At 49.6% G+C, this 18,887-nt stretch overlaps 1 protein-coding gene across 1 annotated transcript in view; it reads right to left on the reverse strand.

Moving 5' to 3' along the window:
* Positions 1-366: 366 nt before the first annotated feature.
* lonp1 (lon peptidase 1, mitochondrial) overlaps positions 367-18,887 on the reverse strand; it is an 87,036-nt gene continuing 68,515 nt past the window's right edge. The window contains exons 16-18 of the mRNA XM_072482666.1: positions 13,078-13,286; positions 2,280-2,444; positions 367-1,608 (exon numbers count right to left, since the gene is read on the reverse strand). Of these exons, the coding sequence (XP_072338767.1) occupies positions 1,459-1,608; positions 2,280-2,444; positions 13,078-13,286 (524 nt within the window). The 3' untranslated portion in view covers positions 367-1,458. The remainder of the gene's footprint in view (positions 1,609-2,279; positions 2,445-13,077; positions 13,287-18,887) is intronic.

Genomic DNA, 18,887 nt, shown 5'->3' on the forward strand with positions numbered 1-18,887 from the left:
AAAGTTAGTAAAATCCTGACTTGAGAATTGATAAAAATTAATGCACCTCAGTAACCAATTTCCTCAACCTTGTCCTGGAATTGTGACTGCAAACTTGAAATGAAATGAATGAAAATCGCTTATTGTCACAAGTAGGCTTCAAATGAAGTTACTGTGAAAAGCCCCTAGTCACCACATTCCAGCGCCTGTTCGGGGAGGCTGGTACGGGAATTGAACCGTGCTGCTGGCCTGCCTTGGTCTGCTTTCAAAGCCAGCGATTTAGCCCAGTGTGCTAAACCAGCCCCTAACTTGGAAGGAACCAAATGAAATGAAGGAAACTGGCTGCCATAGAGCAAAACTACACGATGTCAACAGACAAGTTTAAGCTTATTTTTTTAAATTCTTTTAATGGATGCTTCAACAGTGTCACAGGTTTATTGTTAATAGGTGGGAGAACCCTGTAACAAACTTAACCGATTATGTGAATTTGTAAAGTGAATAGCTGGTGGGAAGCACAAAGTAGCATTCATACTTTGAACCATATAGTTAGAAATATATCGAAACTGGATTCAAAACTTTCCAAGGAAATAATTAAACTTTAAAATTTAACTGAAAGTTACCAGTTTCCCACAAGTGGTGCAGTGGTACTAAAAACCTAGTCTTGACCTTCAACTGCAATAATTTTACAAATATGTACTTGCTCTTCTCCTCCCAACTTCCTTTTAAAAGAGAAGCATTTGGAAGGCAGAAACATGATGTCTGTATGGAAACTTGGCAAGATTGGACCTGCAATTTCATCTGTGGGGGTACTAGGTAGTGTATGACAAAACCAATACATACAAAATTGTACCTATCTGAAGGATGGATAGTCAAAACCAATAGCTACCCACTTCCTAATACAGGAAACATTGTTTCTGCCAAAGCAAGTTAATTAATGGGAAGGCATGATCGAAAAGTGTAAAGAAAGCTTACATCCTTGTTCTCATGTCTATTTTCTTATACCTGGAATTTCTAAGGGTTCACATGTGGCTGCTGTAGCTTCGGTGGAAACCCTGTTTGAGTCTGGTAGGACGAGCCACAAAATTGCTCGAATCTATCCAAGTGGGAAAATAAATCAAACCATTTTACTTGTAGAGCTTTCCAGGTCAATGCGACTACCCCATCTGGCAGTTGATTTATTTTAAGTAATCCACGGATGACAATTGGATCAAGCTTCTATGATTTCAATAGATTCCAGCATTACTTAATAAAGTTTATTTAAATCATATTTGACTGACAATATGGTGCCAGGATTGGTTACAATACTACTTCAGTAAAATGACCAAATCATATGTTCTCCATTGGCTTTGCGGTTGCGACGATTCTGCAACACTGATGCAGCTCCTCCAGGGCTGGCACATTGTATCTGATTCTGCTTTTACAGAAAGCACTTCTCAGAAATGTGTTGTGGTCAGTTCTATTTCTGTCCGCTGCTCAATCTCATTTATCTGGAAACACTGTACCATACACATCTTGGTAATGTTCAACAAAATGCACTTCAAGACCCTCCGAAATAAAATTTGGTAGATCACAAAAGTCCTTTTTGTTTTCCATTGGTAAAACCATACAGTCAACACCAGCTCGCTTTGCCTGTGAAAAAATAATGGTTGCATTTAAATCTCTTAAGTGAAATTGCATTGACATAATTATATTAAGCTTAGGACGGCACGGTGGCACAGTGGTTAGCACTGCTGCATCACCACCCCGAGGACCTGATCCGATCCCAGACCTGGGTCACTGTCCGTGTGGAGTTTGCACATTCTCCCCATGTCTGCGTGGGTCTCACCCCCACAACCCAAGAAGATGTGCAGGGTAGGTGGATTGGCCACGCTAAATTGCCCCTTAATTGAAAAAATAGAATTGGGTACTCTAAATTTATTACTTTTTAAAATTATATTAAGCTTTCAGATTGCAGACACTAGTCTATTGTTAAGAAAATACCCATCAGGATGTTGGGGAGAATAAAATGGTTTAATCGTAAAGAGTAAGAAACATAAACTGAAGTGGGTTTCATATCATGTAAAGACCGATTATGAATAAAGTTTAACTTCACTGCAGTAGAGAACTTTCTAGTTTGTAAGGAGTATTAAAATGGACTAAGAATTGAATAATTCCTATTTTTGTGGCCGTTGTATTATTTCATTGTGTACAGCAAGCCCAAGTTTTAAAAGGAAAGAGCCTGTCAAAAACAGATCTTTGGCTTTCTGCATGCAGTTGCATCTCTTATTAATTCTACTTTCAGAAGCTTCATAATAACTTACTGCTATGGTCTTCTCCTTAATTCCACCAACAGGTAAGATTTTTCCAGTAAGTGATACCTCTCCAGTCATAGCTAAATTTTGCCGTGCAGGTCGATCCATTGCGAGAGAAAGGAGTGCAGTTACAATTGTACAGCCTGCGCTCGGACCGTCCTTAGGTGTAGCTCCCTAGAGAAAGCAATTCAATGAAGCAGAACATTTAAATAGCCCCCAATGCCACTGACTCACTGAGAATGAGTTCTTGCATTTGTTAATCTTAATTTTCATCTATGATACAGAACACAGTGGGGCAATGCACATTGCTACTCACATCACAAATTGTGCATCTTGCCTAGCATCGTTTGGGTAAAAACAATTGTAACATTCACATCTCCTCTAGATATATTTTTTGTTTCTTTACCAGTTCCTTTGGCCTGCACCATCAACTTTTGTCAGTTAATCTCTCCTGTTTTCCACCCCATCACAGACCTTCGCCTTGTTTTTTCCCCACCCCTCCTTTTATTTGCTCAAAATCTATTACGTTTGATGAAAAGTCACTGATGTGAAACATAAATGCCTTTTCTTTCCCCACAGATGCTCCTGAGTATTTGCAGCATTTTCTGTTTATTAATTTTGTTTGTACGTGGATCAAAAATTATGGATCACTTGGATAATATCGTTCAGCTTAAGATTGTGCACCCAGTTTACAGGATCACACTAGGAAATTATGAGCATTTCAATATTCTCCTCCCACAATATCTGTAATAAGTATTTACGGTCTCCTCCCTCAGTCCTAAAACATTTAACACAAAAGGGTCAGGAAAACAAACAGCAGGGCAGATTCCTACCTTTTTAAAAAAAACAATACATTTATTCAACAGCACAGAAAGCTCTGCTATATTCAATTCATAGGAGTAAACCATGAACATACTGTTACACAAAAACCTAAGAACTAGGAGCAGGAGTAGGCCATCTGGCCCTTCGAGCCTGCTCCGTCATTCAATGAGATCATGGCTGATCTTTTGCGGACTCACACGAGATGTGTGAGATTAGCCACACAAGCGCAAAAGAGGAATGTTGCTGGAGTCAGTGCCTACGACTAACTAATGTAACTTGGAAATGGCACCTGGTTTACATAGCTCTGCATTAATAGAGGAATGACAAATATTTAACCACACTGGTTGTTTATACTCAAGAGTGCTGCAGCTATGCAGTGGCGTATACATTTACCACAGAACCACTGAATGGTGTGCATGGTTAATGCAGTACTTTGTACATATTAATGATACACATATATACTTCGCAAAACTGTACAATGAAGCAGAAACTGAATACAGCGCTGAGTATATAATTAAGTATATTTAGCACAAGCAAAGGTTAATTTGTTTTGAAATCAAGCTGATGTTGCCAATTCAGTTTTTCATTTAAAACATTAAATGGTTAAAACCATACCTATAGACAATTGCTGCAAAGGTTTATGAAGAAATTCACAATGCAGGTAGCTAGGAGATATAGGGTGGGAATATTTTCCCATTTCTAATTCAAAACATGACAAACATAAAAGCTAGACTAGCGGGGAAGAGTTGGATTGGGTGGCAGCAGTTGTTGAAGGGGCAGAGGAATAAAAACAATAGTTACACTGCAGTGGTTGTGAATATAGAACCACAAGACATTTCAATTGATATTTTTATTTTTAAAAAGAGGGGAAGAGGAAGTGATGCCTCGATGTAATTTTTTTTTTCCACATCATAATCCCAATGCAACATAAACTACACAATAACATTTTATGAGGCAGACCCAGGGGGGAGAGGAGGGGGACATGGGGCGGTTTCTGGACGAGCTGGAATTTCCCCAGGTGGAGGAAACAAAGAGGCAGGCGTTGGAGGAGCCCCTGAGGCTGAGGGAGGCGCTGGATAGTATCAGGGGTATGAATCATAGAATTTACAGTGCAGGAGGAGGCCATTCGGTCCATCGAGTCTGCACCGGCCCTTGGAAAGAGCACCCTACGTAAGCCCATACCTCCACCCTATCCCCTCACCTCACCCTATCCCCGTAACCCCACCTATCCATTTCTTTGGACACCAAGGGCAATTTATCATGGCCAATCAACCTAACCTGCACATCTTTGGACTGTGGAAGGAAACTGGAGTACCCAGAGGAAACCCACGCAGACACGGGGAGAACGTGCAGATTCAGCACAGTCAGTGACCCAAGCTGGGAATCGAACCTGGGACCCTCGAGCTGTGAAGCAACTGTGCTAACCACTGTGCTACCGTGCTGCCCTGAAGTCGGGGAAGGCCCCTGGGCTGGATGGGTACCCGGCGGAATTTTATAAGGAATTTACGACGGACCAGGCACCACATCTGTTGGGGGCGTTTAATGAAGCATTGGAGAAGGGGAAGTTGCCGGAGACGATGACGCAGGCAGTAATCACACTAATCCCCAAAAAGGTGAAGGACCCAGTGGAATGTGGGTCGTATAGGCCCATACCATTATTGAACACAGATGTGAAAGTATTGGCTATGTTATGAGGCAGACCCGGGGGACGAGGAGGGGGCATGGGGCGGTTTCTGGACGAGCTGGAATTTTTCCAGGTGGAGGAAACAAAGAGATAGGCGTTGGAGGAACCCCTGGGGCTGAGGGAGGTGCTGGATGGTATCAGGGGTATGAATCATAGAATTTAGAGTGCAGAAGGAGGCCATTCAGCCCATTGAGTCTGCACCGGCCCTTGGAAAGAGCACCCTATCTAAGCCCATATTTTCACCCTATCCCCTCACCTCACCCTATCCCCTTAACCCCACCTATCCATTTTTCTGGCTCAAACAGGCTTCGTGAAGGGCAGGCAGCTCGCGAGTAATATAGGACGGCTGTTGAATATGGTGATGAATCCGTTGGGGACTCTGGTCCTGGAGGTGGTGGTGTCCATGGATGCGGAGAAGGCATTTGATCGGGTGGAGTGGCGGTACTTGTTAGAGGTTTTGGGTTTGGGCTGAGATGTGTGGTACGGGTACGATTGCTGTATGTGGCGCCAAGAGCGAGGGTGAGGACAAATGATATGAGCTCACAAAGCTTTGACTTCCACAGGGGTACGAGGCAGGGGTGCCCGCTGTCGCCTCTGCTGTTTGCGCTGGCCATAGAGCCGTTGGCGATGGCTCTCAGGGGGTCAGCAGAGTGGCGGGAGATTATGAGGAGATAGAGGGAGCATCAGGTGTTACTCTATGCCGATGACCTCTTGCTGTATGTTTTGGATGGGTTGGAGGGTATGGGAAGGATTATGGGCCTGTTGGGAAGGTTTGGAGGGTTCTCGGGGTACAAGCTGAATGTAGGGAAAAACAAGGTAATTTGGGGGGGATGTAATTTAAGGTAGTGAGAGATAGGTTTAGGTATTTGGGGATTCAGGTAGCGAGGAAATGGACGGGCTCCATAAGTGGAACTTGACGAAGCTGGTAAAGGAGGCTAGGGAGGATCTTAAAAGGTGGGATACACTGCACTTAACACTGGCAGTGAGGGTCCCAAGTGTTGAAAATTAATATTCTGCCGAGGTTCTTGTTTATCTTTCAAGCTCTCCCAATCTTTATACCAAAGGCCTTTTTTCGGAAAGTGGACACGATCATTTCTGACTTTGTATGGGCGGGGAAGGTGCCAAGGGTGGGGAGGACTTTGCTACAGAGGCAGAGGCAGCAGGGGGGTTGGCGTTGCCGAACCTGCTTCAGTATTATTGGGCAGAGAATGTAGACAAGGTGCGGTGGTGGTGGGAAGGAGTAGAGTGGGTTAGGAGGATGGAGGAGGAATCTTGAAAGTGATCTAGTTTGAGGGCTATGGTGACGGCAGCGTTGCCAATGGCTCAGAGTAGGTATTCAGGGAGTCTGGTGAAGGTATGGAATCAGTTGAGGAGGCATTTTAGGGTGGAAGGGATGTCAGTGCGAATGCCGCTGTGCGAGAATCATGGGTTTGAGCCCGGGGGGGGGGGGGGGGGGGGAGAGAAGAGAGAAGATGGATAGTGTATACAGGAGGTGGAGGGAAGTGGGGCTGGTCAAGGTGAGGGATTTGTATTTGGAGTAAGGGTTCGCCAGTCTGGGGGAGCTAAGGAAGAAGGTAGAGCTGCCGATGGGGAGTGAGTTCAGGTATCTGCAGGTTAGGGACTTTGCGCGAAAGGTCTGGAGGGGATTCCCTAGGTTGCCAGGATACGCCTTGCTGGAGCGATTGTTGCTTCCGGATGTGGAAGGGGAGGGAAGAATTGGGGATATATACGTGGCTGGGGGAGCAAGGAGGCGAGCGGGTGATGAAGATCAAGGAGAAGTGGGAAGCGGAGTTGGGAGGAGGTCAATTGGGGAGTATGGAGTGAGGCACTGCGCAGGGTAAACGGGATCTCCTCTTGTGCAAGGATGAGCTTGATACAGTTTAAGCTGGTGCACAGGGTGTATATGACTTGGGTGAGAATGAGTGGGTTCTTTCAGGGGGTAGCAGATGAGTGTGAGAGGTGTGGGCGGGGGCCAGCGAATCACGTGCACATATTTGGGGCTGCGAAGAATTGGGAAGATTCTGGACGGGAGTGTTCGCGGTCTTAGCCAGGATAGTGGAGGTGGAGGTGGACCCGGACCCTTTGGTGGCGATATTTGGGGTTTCAGAGAAGCCGGAGCTCATGGAGAGGAGGAAGGCCAATGTCGTGGTGATTGCACGGCGGCGAATTGTGCTGGAGTGGCGGTCGACATCGCCACCGGGGATAGCGGCTTGGTTGGGTGACCTGTACGATTTCCTGCGATTAGAGAAGATAAAGTATGAGGTTTTTTAAATTATAAATTTTGAGTACCCAATTCATTTTTTCCAATTAAGTAGCGATTTAGCGTGGCCATTCCACCTAGCCTGCACATCTTTGGGTTGTGGGGGTGAAACCCCTGCAAACACGGGGAGGATGTGCAAACTCCACACGGACAGTGACCCAGAGCCGGGATCGAACCTGGGACCTCGGCGCTGTGTGGCAACTGTGCTAACCACTGCAAAATAAAGTATGAGTTGAGGGGCTCTTCAGGGGGGTTTGAGAAAAGGTGGGTGTGTTTGTGATCGTGTTTGAGGGGCTGTTCATTGCCGGAGGTGGAAAATGGGAAAAGTCTGTACAGACTGTATAGTTGATTGTTGGGAAGTATGTTTCCCGTGGTGTTTATTCGCTGTAACCTGTTTTGATACATGTTTGTAATAAAATACATTAAAAAAAATAAAAATGACTGCCGGGTTGCGGCGATGCGAAGCTAAGCCGCGCGATTCGGCAGCTCCCGCGAAAACGGACTTTTGGGCCCGCTAACGGAGCCCCAACGGCACTTTTTTAAAAAACCAACCCGTGGGGAAGGAAGGAGAAAGGCCCCCTACTAACCTGCATGGATCGGACCCACAGTGAAACGGCGAAAAAAGCGGCCCTGGAGCAGCGGGAGAAGAAAGAAGAAAAAAGCAAAGTGGCGGCGCCCACGGACAGAGAGGAGATGAAAGAGTTCATCAAGTGCTGCTTCGAGGAGCTGCGTAAGGAGATGGTGGCGCCTATACTGGCAATGGTGGAAAAACTTGGAGCAACCCAGAAAGCCCAAGAGGTGAAGATCCAGGAAAAAGCGAGCGAGAACGACGACGAGCTCGTGGGCCTGGCGGAGAGAGTGGAGCGGCACGAGGTGCTGCACAGGACGTGGGCGGGAAGACTCGAAGACCTGGAGAACAGATCAAGGAGAAACAACTTGAGGATCCTGGATCTCCCAGAAGGAGTGGAGGGGGCCGATGCCGCGGCATATGTGGGCACAATGATCGGGACGCTGATGGGTGAGGAGGCCCCCCCGGGATTGTTGGAGCTGGATGGGGCGCACAGAGTGCTAGCGAGGAAGCCCAAGGCAAAAGAGCCGCCAAGGGCGATGGTGGTGAGATTTCACCAGTTTACGGACAGAGAGAGGGTCCTGAAATGGGCCAAGAAGGAACGGAGCAGCAAGTGGGACAATGCGGAGATCAGAACATACCCGGACTGGAGCGCGGAGGTCGCTAAGCGGAGAGCGGGTTCAACCGGGCCAAAGCGGTGCTGCATCGGAAAGGAGTGAAATTTGGAATATTGCAGCCAGCGCGACTGTGGGTTACACATAATGGCCAACACGACTACTTAGAAACGCCCAAAGAGGCGTGGACCTTAATACTAGCTGAAAAATTGGACTCTAATTGAGGGTTTGTGTGAGAGGGGGGTGTTTGAGGGTTGAAGTATGATGGTTGTTGTACATAGGGGGTCAACCACGCGCAGGAAATGCTATATGGGCTGGGGGAGAGGGACAAGGCCACGACAGGAGCTGCGCCATGGGGGGCGGGGCAGGCTTTGGAAAGTGCAGGGTTGCCTTTCCCATGTGCGGCAAGAAAGGCGGGAAGGGGAACAAAGGAATGTACATTGATTGGGAGATTCCCACGGGGGGGGGGGGGGGAGAAGAAGGTCAAAGGGATGGTGGGGGAAGCCGGGGTCAGCTGACTTACGGGAGGGATATGGGGGGAGGGGAGCAAAAAAGCTAGACGGGGATCTAGCGGGGGGGGGGGGGGGGGGGGGGGGGGGGGGTTGCTGCTGCACTGGCCGAAAGAGAGCAGGACACAGAAGAGGTGGCTGGGACGGGGGTCCCCCGGTTGGGGGACTGGAGAGTGAGGGAGATGCGGACAAGGGACTGGCCCAGAAAAGGAGATGGCTAGTCGGCCGGGGGGGGGGTGAGTGAGTGAGAGTCCCTCCAATCCGGCTGATAACGTGGAACGTGAGGGGCCTGAATGGGCCGGTGAAGCGGGCTCGAGTGTTCGCGCACTTGAAGGGACTGAAGGCAGACGTGGCAATGCTCCAAGAGACACACCTGAAGGTGGCAGACCAGGTCAGGTTAAGAAAGGGATGGGTAGGACAGGTATTTCACTCGGGATTGGACGTAAAAAATAGAGGGGTGGCAATTCTGGTGGGAAAGCATGTGTCATTTGAGGCCAAGACTATCGTAGCGGATAATGGAGGGAGATACGTGATGGTGAGTGGTAGGTTGCAAGGGACGTGGGTGGTGTTGGTAAATGTATACGCCCCGAACTGGGATGATGCTAGATTTATGAAGCGCATGTTAGGGCGCATTCCGGACCTGGAGGTAGGAGGACTGATAATGGGAGGGGACTTCAATACGGTGCTGGACCCAGCACTGGACCGCTCCAGATCAAGGACAGGAAGGAGGCCGGCGGCAGCCAAGGTGCTCAGGGGTTTTATGGATCAGATGGGGGGCGTGGACCCATGGAGGTTTGCAAGACCACAGGCCAGGGAATTTTCTTTTTTCTCCCACGTGCATAAGGCTTACTCCCGGATAGATTTCTTTGTTCTGGGCAGGGCGCTCATCCCGAGAGTGGAGGGGACGGAGTATTCGGCCATAGCCGTTTCGGACTATGCCCCGCACTGGGTGGAACTGGAGCTGGGAGAGGAGGGACCAACGCCCACTGTAGCGGCTGGATGTGGGACTGCTGGCTGATGAAGTGGTGTGTGGGAAGGTGAGGGGGTGTATTGAAAGGTACTTGGAGGCCAACGACAACAGGGAGGTGCGAGTGGGGGTGGTATGGGAGGCGTTGAAGGCGGTGATCAGGGGCGAGCTGATCTCCATCAGGGCTCATAGGGAGAAGACAGAGGTAATGGAAAGGGAGAGGTTAGTGGGGGAGATCTTGCGAGTGGACAGGAGACACGCAGAGGCCCCGGAGGAAAGATTACTTGGGGAAAGGCGACAGCTCCAGACGGAGTTTGACCTGCTGACCACGGGCAAGGCGGAGGCACAGTGGAGGAAGGCGCAAGGGGTGACTTACGAGTACGGGGAAAAGGCTAGTCGGATGCTGGCGCACCAGCTCCGTAAGAGGGCGGCAGCGAGGGAAATAGGGGGAAATCAAAGATGGAAGGGGAGCCACGGTTCGAAGTGCAACGAAAATAAATAAGGTATTCAAGGACTTCTATGAAGAGCTGTACAGATCCCAGCCCCCAGGGGGGTGGGGGGGGAAGGGGGGGGATGAGGCGATTCCTGGACCAGCTGGGGTTCTGGAGGGTGGAGGAGCAGGAACCGGTTGGTTTGGGGGCACCAATTGGGTTGGAGGAGTTGAGTAAGGGTTTGGGGAGCATGCAGGCGGGGAAGGCCCCGGGGCCGGGCGGGTTCCCGGTGGAGTTCTATGGAAAATATGTGGACCTGCTGGCCCCGCTATTAGTGAGGACCTTCAACGAGGCAAGAGAGGAGGGAACCTGCCCCAGACAATGTCGGAGGCGACAATCTCCTTGATTCTAAAGCGAGACAAGGATCCACTGCAATGTGGATCGTACAGGCCGATTTCGCTCCTCAATGTGGATGCTAAACTATTGGCGAAGGTACTGGCCACTAGGATTGAAGACTGTGTCCCGGGGGTGATTCACGAGGACCAAACGGGATTCGTAAAGGGCAGGCAGTTAAATACCAATGTGCGGCGGCTCTTAAACGTGATAATGATGACATCGGAGGAGGGCGAGGCGGAGATAGTGGCAGCTATGGACGCGGAAAAAGCCTTTGACCGAGTAGAGTGGGAGTACCTCTGGGAGGTATTGCGCAGGTTTGGGTTCGGGGGAGGGTTTATTACATGGGTTAAGCTCCTTTACAGCGCCCCGGTGGCGAGTGTAGTGACGAACCGGTGGAGGTCGGAGTACTTTCGGCTGTACCGAGGGACGAGGCAGGGGTGCCCCCTGTCCCCCGTTGTTTGCATTGGCGATCGAACCCGTGGCCATATCACTTAGGGAGTCTAAGAAATGGAGGGGGATAGTCCGCGGGGGAGAGGAGCATCGGGTATCGCTATATGCGGATGACCTGCTGCTATACGTGGCGGACCCAATGGAGGGGATGGTGGAGGTCATGCAGACTCTGAAGGAGTTTGGAGAGTTCTCGGGCTACAAGCTTAATGTAGAGAAGAGTGAGCTTTTTGTATTACAGGCAGGGGACCAAGAAAGAGGGATAGGGGACCTGCCGCTGAGGAGGGCGGAGAGGAGTTTTCGGTATCTTGGGATCCAGATAGCCAGAAGTTGGGGGGCCCTACATAAACTGAATTTGACGAGGGTGGTGGAGCAAATGGAAGAGGATTTTAAAAGATGGGACATGCTCCCGCTCTCGTTGGCGGGTAGGGTGCAGTCGGTCAAAATGGTGGTCCTTCCGAGGTTTTTGTTCGTGTTTCAGTGCCTCCCCATCGTGATCACCAAGGGCTTTTTCAAGAGAGTAGGTAGGAGTATTATGGGGTATGTGTGGGCAAATAAGACCCCGAGGGTTAGGAGAGGGTTCTTGGAACGCAATAGGGACCGAGGAGGGTTGGCTTTGCCAAACCTAGGGAGTTACTACTGGGCAGCAAACGTGGCGATGATCCGCAAGTGGGTCATGGAGGGAGAGGGGGCGGCATGGAAGAGGATGGAGATGGCGTCCTGTAAAGGAACAAGCCTGGGGACGTTGGTAACGGCACCGCTGCCGCTCTCGCCGACAAAATACACCACAAGCCCGGTGGTGGCGGCAACACGAAGGATCTGGGGCCAGTGGAGAAGGCACAGGGGTGCATAGGCGTGGTCCCCGATCAGGGGTAACCACCGGTTTGTCCCGGGGAAGATGGACGGGGGGTTCCAAGGCTGGCATCGGGCGGGGATAAGAAGAATGGGGGACCTGTTCATTGACGGGACATTTGCGAGCCTAGGGGCACTGGAGGAGAAATTTGAGTTACCCCCGGGAAATGCATTTAGATATATGCAGGTGAGGGCTTTTGTGAGGCGACAGGTGAGGGAATTTCCGTTGCAAGAAGTTCAAGATAGGGTGATCTCGGGGGTATGGGTCAGGGAGGGCAAGGTGTCGGAAATATACCAAGAGATGAAAGAAGAGGGGGAAGCACTAGTAGAAGAATTGAAAGGTAAATGGGAGGAGGAGCTGGGGGAGGAGGTTGAGGAAGGGCTATGGGTTGATGCCCTGGGTAGGGTTAATACCTCCTCCTCGTGTGCCAGGCTCAGTCTGATACAATTTAAGGTGGTTCACAGAGCGCATTTGACGAGGGCGAGGCTGAGTAGGTTCTTTGGGGTAGAGGATAGATGTGAAAGATGTTCAGGGAGCCCGGCGAACCATGTCCATATGTTTTGGTCATGCCCGGCATTGGAGGGGTTGTGGAGAGGTGTGGCGGGAGTAATAACCCAGGTGGTGAAAGTCTGGGTCAAGCCAAGCTGGGGACTAGCAATATTTGGAGTAGTGGATGAGCCGGGAGTGCAGGAGGCGAAAGAGGCCGGAATTCTGGCCTTTGCGTCCCTAGTAGCCCGGCGAAGGGTCTTGCTATTGTGGAAGGAGGCGAAGCCCCCTAGCCTGGAGGCCTGGATTAACGACATGGCGGGGTTCATAAAATTGGAGAGAATTAAGTTTGCTTTGAGTGGGTCTGCACAGGGGTTTTACAGGCGGTGGCAACCATTCCTAGAATATCTCGAAGCGTTAGAAGAAGGTCGGTCAGCAGCAGCAGCAACCCTGGGGGGGCGGGGGAACGAGAGATTGTTTGAGGGGATGGACGAGCGGGAGATGGCATGGAGGGTGGGGAGAAACGGTACGTGCGGCCAAGAGCCAGTATATAAAGCTATGTAAATATACCATCTTGCCATGTATATATCTTGCTCAGGGAGATTTTGCGTTATTTTGTTACGGGGGGGGGGGGGCTATTGTTTGTAAGGGGAAAAAATTATGTTGTTAAGAAACCTTAATAAAAAAATATTTTAAAAAAATAAAAATAAAAATAAACTACACAAAAAACCAGTTTACTAAAGCTCTCAAACAATGTACGCAAAAATTACCTCCGGCACGTGGAGGTGAATGTGGGATTGAGTCAAGAAGTCATTGGCAGCATCTTTCTGCATGAGAAAGGCTCTTGCATATGTATAGGCAATTTTTGCACTTTCCTTCATCACATCTCCCAGTTGACCAGTCATTTCAAGAGAGCCGTCTTTACTTTCCCTGTCCCTAGGTCGACGAAGAGAAGTTTCAACAAAGAGGGTTGACCCGCCTGAATGTGAAGATTACAAAGAACAATTAATTTAGGTGGTTTTCTTTTTATGCAAGGGTACAAAATCCTTTTTATTTCCTCCCCAACTCCTCTTGATGGGCAGGGGGGAAAAAAAATAAATCTCAGATTATATACAAAAATATTAAAACATATTCACGCTACAGCACTGGCCCCGCACCTGCGGGAGATGTTCACAGACTCGCTAGCTAGGGGCACACTGCCACCCACGCTAGCACAGGCCTCAATCCCGCTGATACCTAAGAAAGATAAAGACCCAACGAAATGTGGGTCATACAGACCCATCTCACTGCTGAACGCAGATGCCAAAATCCTAGCCAAAAGGCTAGAAGATTGTGGTCCAGAGGTGGTCACAGAGGATCAGACGGGCTTTGTCAACGGTAGACAGCTTACCATGAACATCAGGCGCCTGCTGAACGTGATAATGACCCCCTCCGGGGAGAGAATACCAGAGATGAGCCTCTCCCTAGACGCAGGAAAGACCTTCGCCAGCGTCAAATAGAAATACCTCAGAGGTACTGGTGCGGTTCGGGTTTGGAACAGGGTTCACCTCCTGGGTAAAGCCCCTCTACAACACTCCCATGGCGAGACCATGTACGGACCAACAACACCAACTCCCGATACTTCCAGCTGCACAGGGGCACCAGACAAGGATGCCCACGGTCCCCGCTGCTGTTCGCTCTAGCGATCGAGCCACTAGCAATTGCACTCAAGAGCAGCAAAAAGCTGGAGGGGGATCCGAAGGGGCGGCAGAGAGCACAGAGTCTCACTCTATGCAGATGACCCGCTCCTCTACATTTCGGTCCCACAAAGCAGCATGGACGGAATCATTGCTCTCCTGAAAGAGTTTGGCGCCTTCTCGGGCTACAAAGCCAACATGAGCAAAAGCGAGATCTTCCCGGTACACCCACAAGTAGCGGGGGCAGCACAAATGGGACTACCATTTAAACAAGCCCGACACAAATTCCGCTACCTGGAGATCCAAATAGCCCATGGCTGGAAAGGAATCCACAAATGGAACCTCACCAGTTTGACAGAGGAAGTAAAAAAGAACAAACGGACTTCCCACTCTCCCTCGTGGAGAGTCCAGACGATCAAAACGAACGTACTGCCCAGGTACCTCTTCCTACTTAGATCCATTCCGATCTACATCCCCAAGGCATTTTTCAAAGCACGAGACAAACTAATCAACTATGGCAGCAATTTGGCCTGACCAAAATGTCGGACAAAGCTCCCATCTGCAACAACCATAGGTTCACACCAGCGCTGACTGACGCCATCTTCAAAAAGTGGGGACAGGACAGAGGGACACTGACAGTCAGGGACCTATACACGGACGGCAGGATCGCAACACTGGACGAACTGACAGAGAAATTCCAGTTAGCCAGGGGGAACGAGCTAAGGTACCTGTAACTCAAAAACCTCCTCTGAAAGGAGGCAAGGACGTGCCCACAACCGCCACGGCAGACATTACTGGAGGAGTTACGGGACACAAGCATACTAGATAAAGGAAACTGTAGCGACATGTACGACCGACTGGTAGAAAGGGCAGACACCGTACTGGACGCAACAAGAAAGAAATGAGAGGAGGACCTGGGGATTGAAATAGGCTGGGGACTCTGGAGCAAAGCACTGCATAGGGTCAACTCAACGTGCTAAAGGCTCAGCCTGACTCAACTAAAAGTTGTAAATAGAGCCCACTTAGCAAGAACCCGTATGAGTAGGTTCTTCCCGGAGGTGGAGGATAGATGTGAACGGTGCCAAGGAGGCCAACCAAGCCCACATGTTCTGGTCTTGCCCCAGACTTGCGGGGTACTGGAAAGCCTTCTTCAAGGCAATGTCCAAAGTGGTGGGGATGAGGGTGGAGCCATGCCCGAAAGTGGCGGTCTTCGGGATTTCAGACCAGCCAGATCTATTCCTGGGGAGGAGGGCGGACGCTCTTGCCTTTGCCTCCTGATCGCCCGCTGTAGAATCCTGTTCGGCTGGCGGTCAGCAGCACCACCCAAAGCTGCCAACTGGCTGTCCAACCTCTCAGAATCTCTCCAAATGGAGAAAATCAAATTAGCCATCCGAGGGTCAGAGAACGGTTTCCACAGAACGTGGGAGCCATTCACCCAATTGTTCCGGGACCTGTTTGTGGCAAACGAACAAGCAGAAGAATAGCCAGGTAGCCAAGAATCAAGCCAAGAAAGTAGCCAAGGCAGGAGAGGGAGAGATAGACCAGGGGGGGGGGGGGGACAGGGACGGACCTAAATCCAAGAGGAAAGAAAGGTGAACCACAGGGGGGCGGGAAAGAGTGAAGAGACAGAACAATGGAGGAGAACCAGGGAGGTGGGGGGGGGAGGCAGGGAAATGATAGCTGGAAGGAGGGCACGGGAAACGATAGCAAACTTGGCATCGACAGGAACAGAGGGCAAGGAGAATCCAGGCAAAAGACGGGACGAACGGCTGAAGGGGAGGTGAGCGCGAGACGACAACAGCAGCGAAACCCATCCGGGAGAAGCAAGTGACAACACCAACACCAGACCCATTCGTGTATTGCCCTCTGTAATTGTTTCTCCGGCACCCAAATGTATATCTATCTCCCCAGTCTCTCTCTTCCCCTACTTAGGTGTTGTAAATAATATTGATGTGGAGATGCCGGCGTTGGACTGGGGTGAGTACAGTACGAAGTCTTACAACACCAGGTTAAAGTCCAACAGGTTTGTTTCGATATCACTAGCTTTCGGAGCGCTGCTCCTTCCTCAGGTGAATGAAGAGGTCTGTTCCAGAAACACATATATAGACAAATTCAAAGATGCCAAACAATGCTTGGAATGCGAGCATTAGCAGGTGATTAAATCTCTGGATCTGTAAAGATTTAATCACCTGCTAATGCTCGCATTCCAAGCATTGTTTGGCATCTTTGAATTTGTCTATATATGTGTTTCTGGAACAGACCTCTTCATTCACCTGAGGAGGGAGCAGCGCTCCGAAAGCTAGTGACATCGAAACAAACCTGTTGGACTTTAACCTGGTGTTGTAAGACTTCGTACTGTAAATAATATTGCCAATTGTACAGAGTTGCTGCTGTCGAGCTGGTGCATAATACCTTACCAGTTACTTAATTTTATTTTTATTTCTTTTTTATTATTACTTTTATTTTGGTATGTTTGCGTGTGCCCTTCTTTTATATATCTATCTATATATATATATATATATATATATATATATCTTATTCTGTGTACATAATGGCAAACATACTTTGTTCAAAAACCCAATAAAAGACATTTATAAAAAAAACACATTCACACTGTTGATTTCATGGTTTTTATATAGGCTGCAAATTTGTTCTGCAAATTTAAGTAAATCAAAGCTTGGTTCAACCAAGTAAGCTCCCAACTGGAGTTTATCGTTATGATAAAAAGTGTCACCATGAGGATACTATTTGCACTGTTCCCAGTGGCCAGTTTAGGATCACTAATTAGCTAGGAGCAGGTTCTCCACCATTGGTTCTCTCCCCTTGCTGGTACAGTTCATGTTCATCCCAGAGTAGATGAAACAATAGAGTTTATCCTTGCTCAGAAATTGGGCATAATAAAAATATCCATTTTCAAAGAACAATGTGTTCCCACTCACACCTGTTTTAAATGTTGTTTTTAAGTGCTGATCTTACTGGGTTGCCCAACAAAGGATCAGAACCTGATCTGACAGCCTTTATTTTTAGGATTTCAGGTATCACATGCCCTCATGTATTTAATCATATCTTCCATTGCGTTACTACCCCCCTCTGGAGGTTACGGGGTGTGGGCCATCCGGGTCCCCGTGACCTCTACTACAAACTTCTCTGGTAACGGGGCAGGGATTCCCCTTTAACGAGGAGAGCCCACAGAGAATAAAATCCCCAGCCTGAGTGTAGGTCAGGGAGGAAGACCCTTCGGGGAGTGAAGCAGTTAATGTACATCTCATTAAAACTTTATTTTTCCATCCTTCCTCTCGTTCCATGTGATCACTCTGGCAACAAGAATCAAGTGGAGCTACTGTCGGCGCCAAGTGCTGCGAACTCAGACCACTTTTTAAAAAAAAGCCGCACATCCATTGGGTTGTGGGAGTGAGACCCACGCAGGTATGAGAGAATGTGCAAACTCCACATGGACAGAGACCCGGGGCCAGGATTGTACCCGGGTCCTCGGCGCCATGAGGCAGCAGTGCTAACCACTGCACCATCATTGGGCCACTTTTCATAGGCCTCAGGGTAGCAGAGATGCCCAACATTGGAAAACTGGAGCAATTTGATGCAGGTACTGATGATTGGGGCAGTACACCGAGAGAATGCAATACTTCTTCAGAACAAATGTTATAATGGTGATGAACGGCAAACAGTAATCCTGCTCATAGCTTGCGGCAATGCCACCTAGAGCATCATTAAAAGTCTCGCCCACCGTGGAGGAAAGCGCAGGGGGCGACGTAAGAGTATGGGGAGAAGGCAAGGCGGATGCTGGCACATCAGCTTCGTAAGAGGGAGGCAGTGAGGAAGATTGGTGGAGTTAAGGATAGAGGGGGGAATACGGTGCGGAGTGCGGTGAGAATAAATGAGGTATTTAGGGACTTCTATGGGGATCTGTACAGGTCTGAGCCCCCAGCGGTGGAGGAGGGGATGCGACGATTCCTAGATCAGCTAGGTTCCCGAGGGTGGAGGAGGAGGTGGCTCGTTTGGGGGCGCCGATTGGGCTGGAGGATCAGGTTAAAGGAATGGGGAGCATGCAGGCGGGGTTGGCCCCGGGGTCGGATGCGTTCCCGGTTGAATTCTACAGGAAATATGTGGACCTGCTGGGCCCATTGCTAGTGGGGACTTTTAATAAGGCGAGGGAGGGGGGGACCTTGCCCCCGACAATGTCCAGGGCTCTGATTTCTTTGATCTTGAAGCGGGACAAGGATCCATTGCAATGTGGGTCGTATAGACCGATCTCGCTCCTCAATGTTGACGCTAAGTTGCTGGCGAAGGTGCTGGCTACGAGAATTGAGGACTGTGTCCCGGGGGTGATTAATGAGGACCAGACAGGATTTGTGAAGGGTAGGCAGCTAAATATAAATGTGCGGAGGCTCCTCAATGTGATTATGATGCCCTCGGTGGAGGGGGAAGTGGAGGTAGTGGCAGCTATGGACGCGGAGAAGGCCTTTGATCGGGTGGAGTGGGAGTATCTTTGGGAAGTGTTGCGGAGGTTTGGGTTCGGGGCGGGGTTCATCAGTTGGGTCAGGCTGCTATATAGAGCCCTAGTGGCGAGTGTGGCTACGAACCGGCGGAGGTCGGAGTACTTTCGGCTGTACCAGGGGACGAGGCAGGGGTGCCCCTTATCCCCCTTGTTGTTTGCACTGGCAATTGAGCTGCTGGCCATGGCACTGAGGGAGTCCAGGAAATGGAGGGGACTGGCCCGGGGGGGGGGGGGGGGGGGGGGGGGGGAGAGGAGAGAGAGAGAGAGAGAGAGAGAGAGAGAGAGAGAGAGAGAGAGAGAGAGAGAGAGAGAGAGAGAGAGAGAGAGAGAGAGAGAGAGAGAGAGAGAGAGAGAGAGAGAGAGAAGAGAACACCGGGTGCCGTTGTATGCC

Source organism: Scyliorhinus torazame, chromosome 18, assembly GCF_047496885.1.
Source record: "Scyliorhinus torazame isolate Kashiwa2021f chromosome 18, sScyTor2.1, whole genome shotgun sequence".
NCBI classification, from domain to species: Eukaryota; Metazoa; Chordata; class Chondrichthyes; order Carcharhiniformes; family Scyliorhinidae; genus Scyliorhinus; species Scyliorhinus torazame.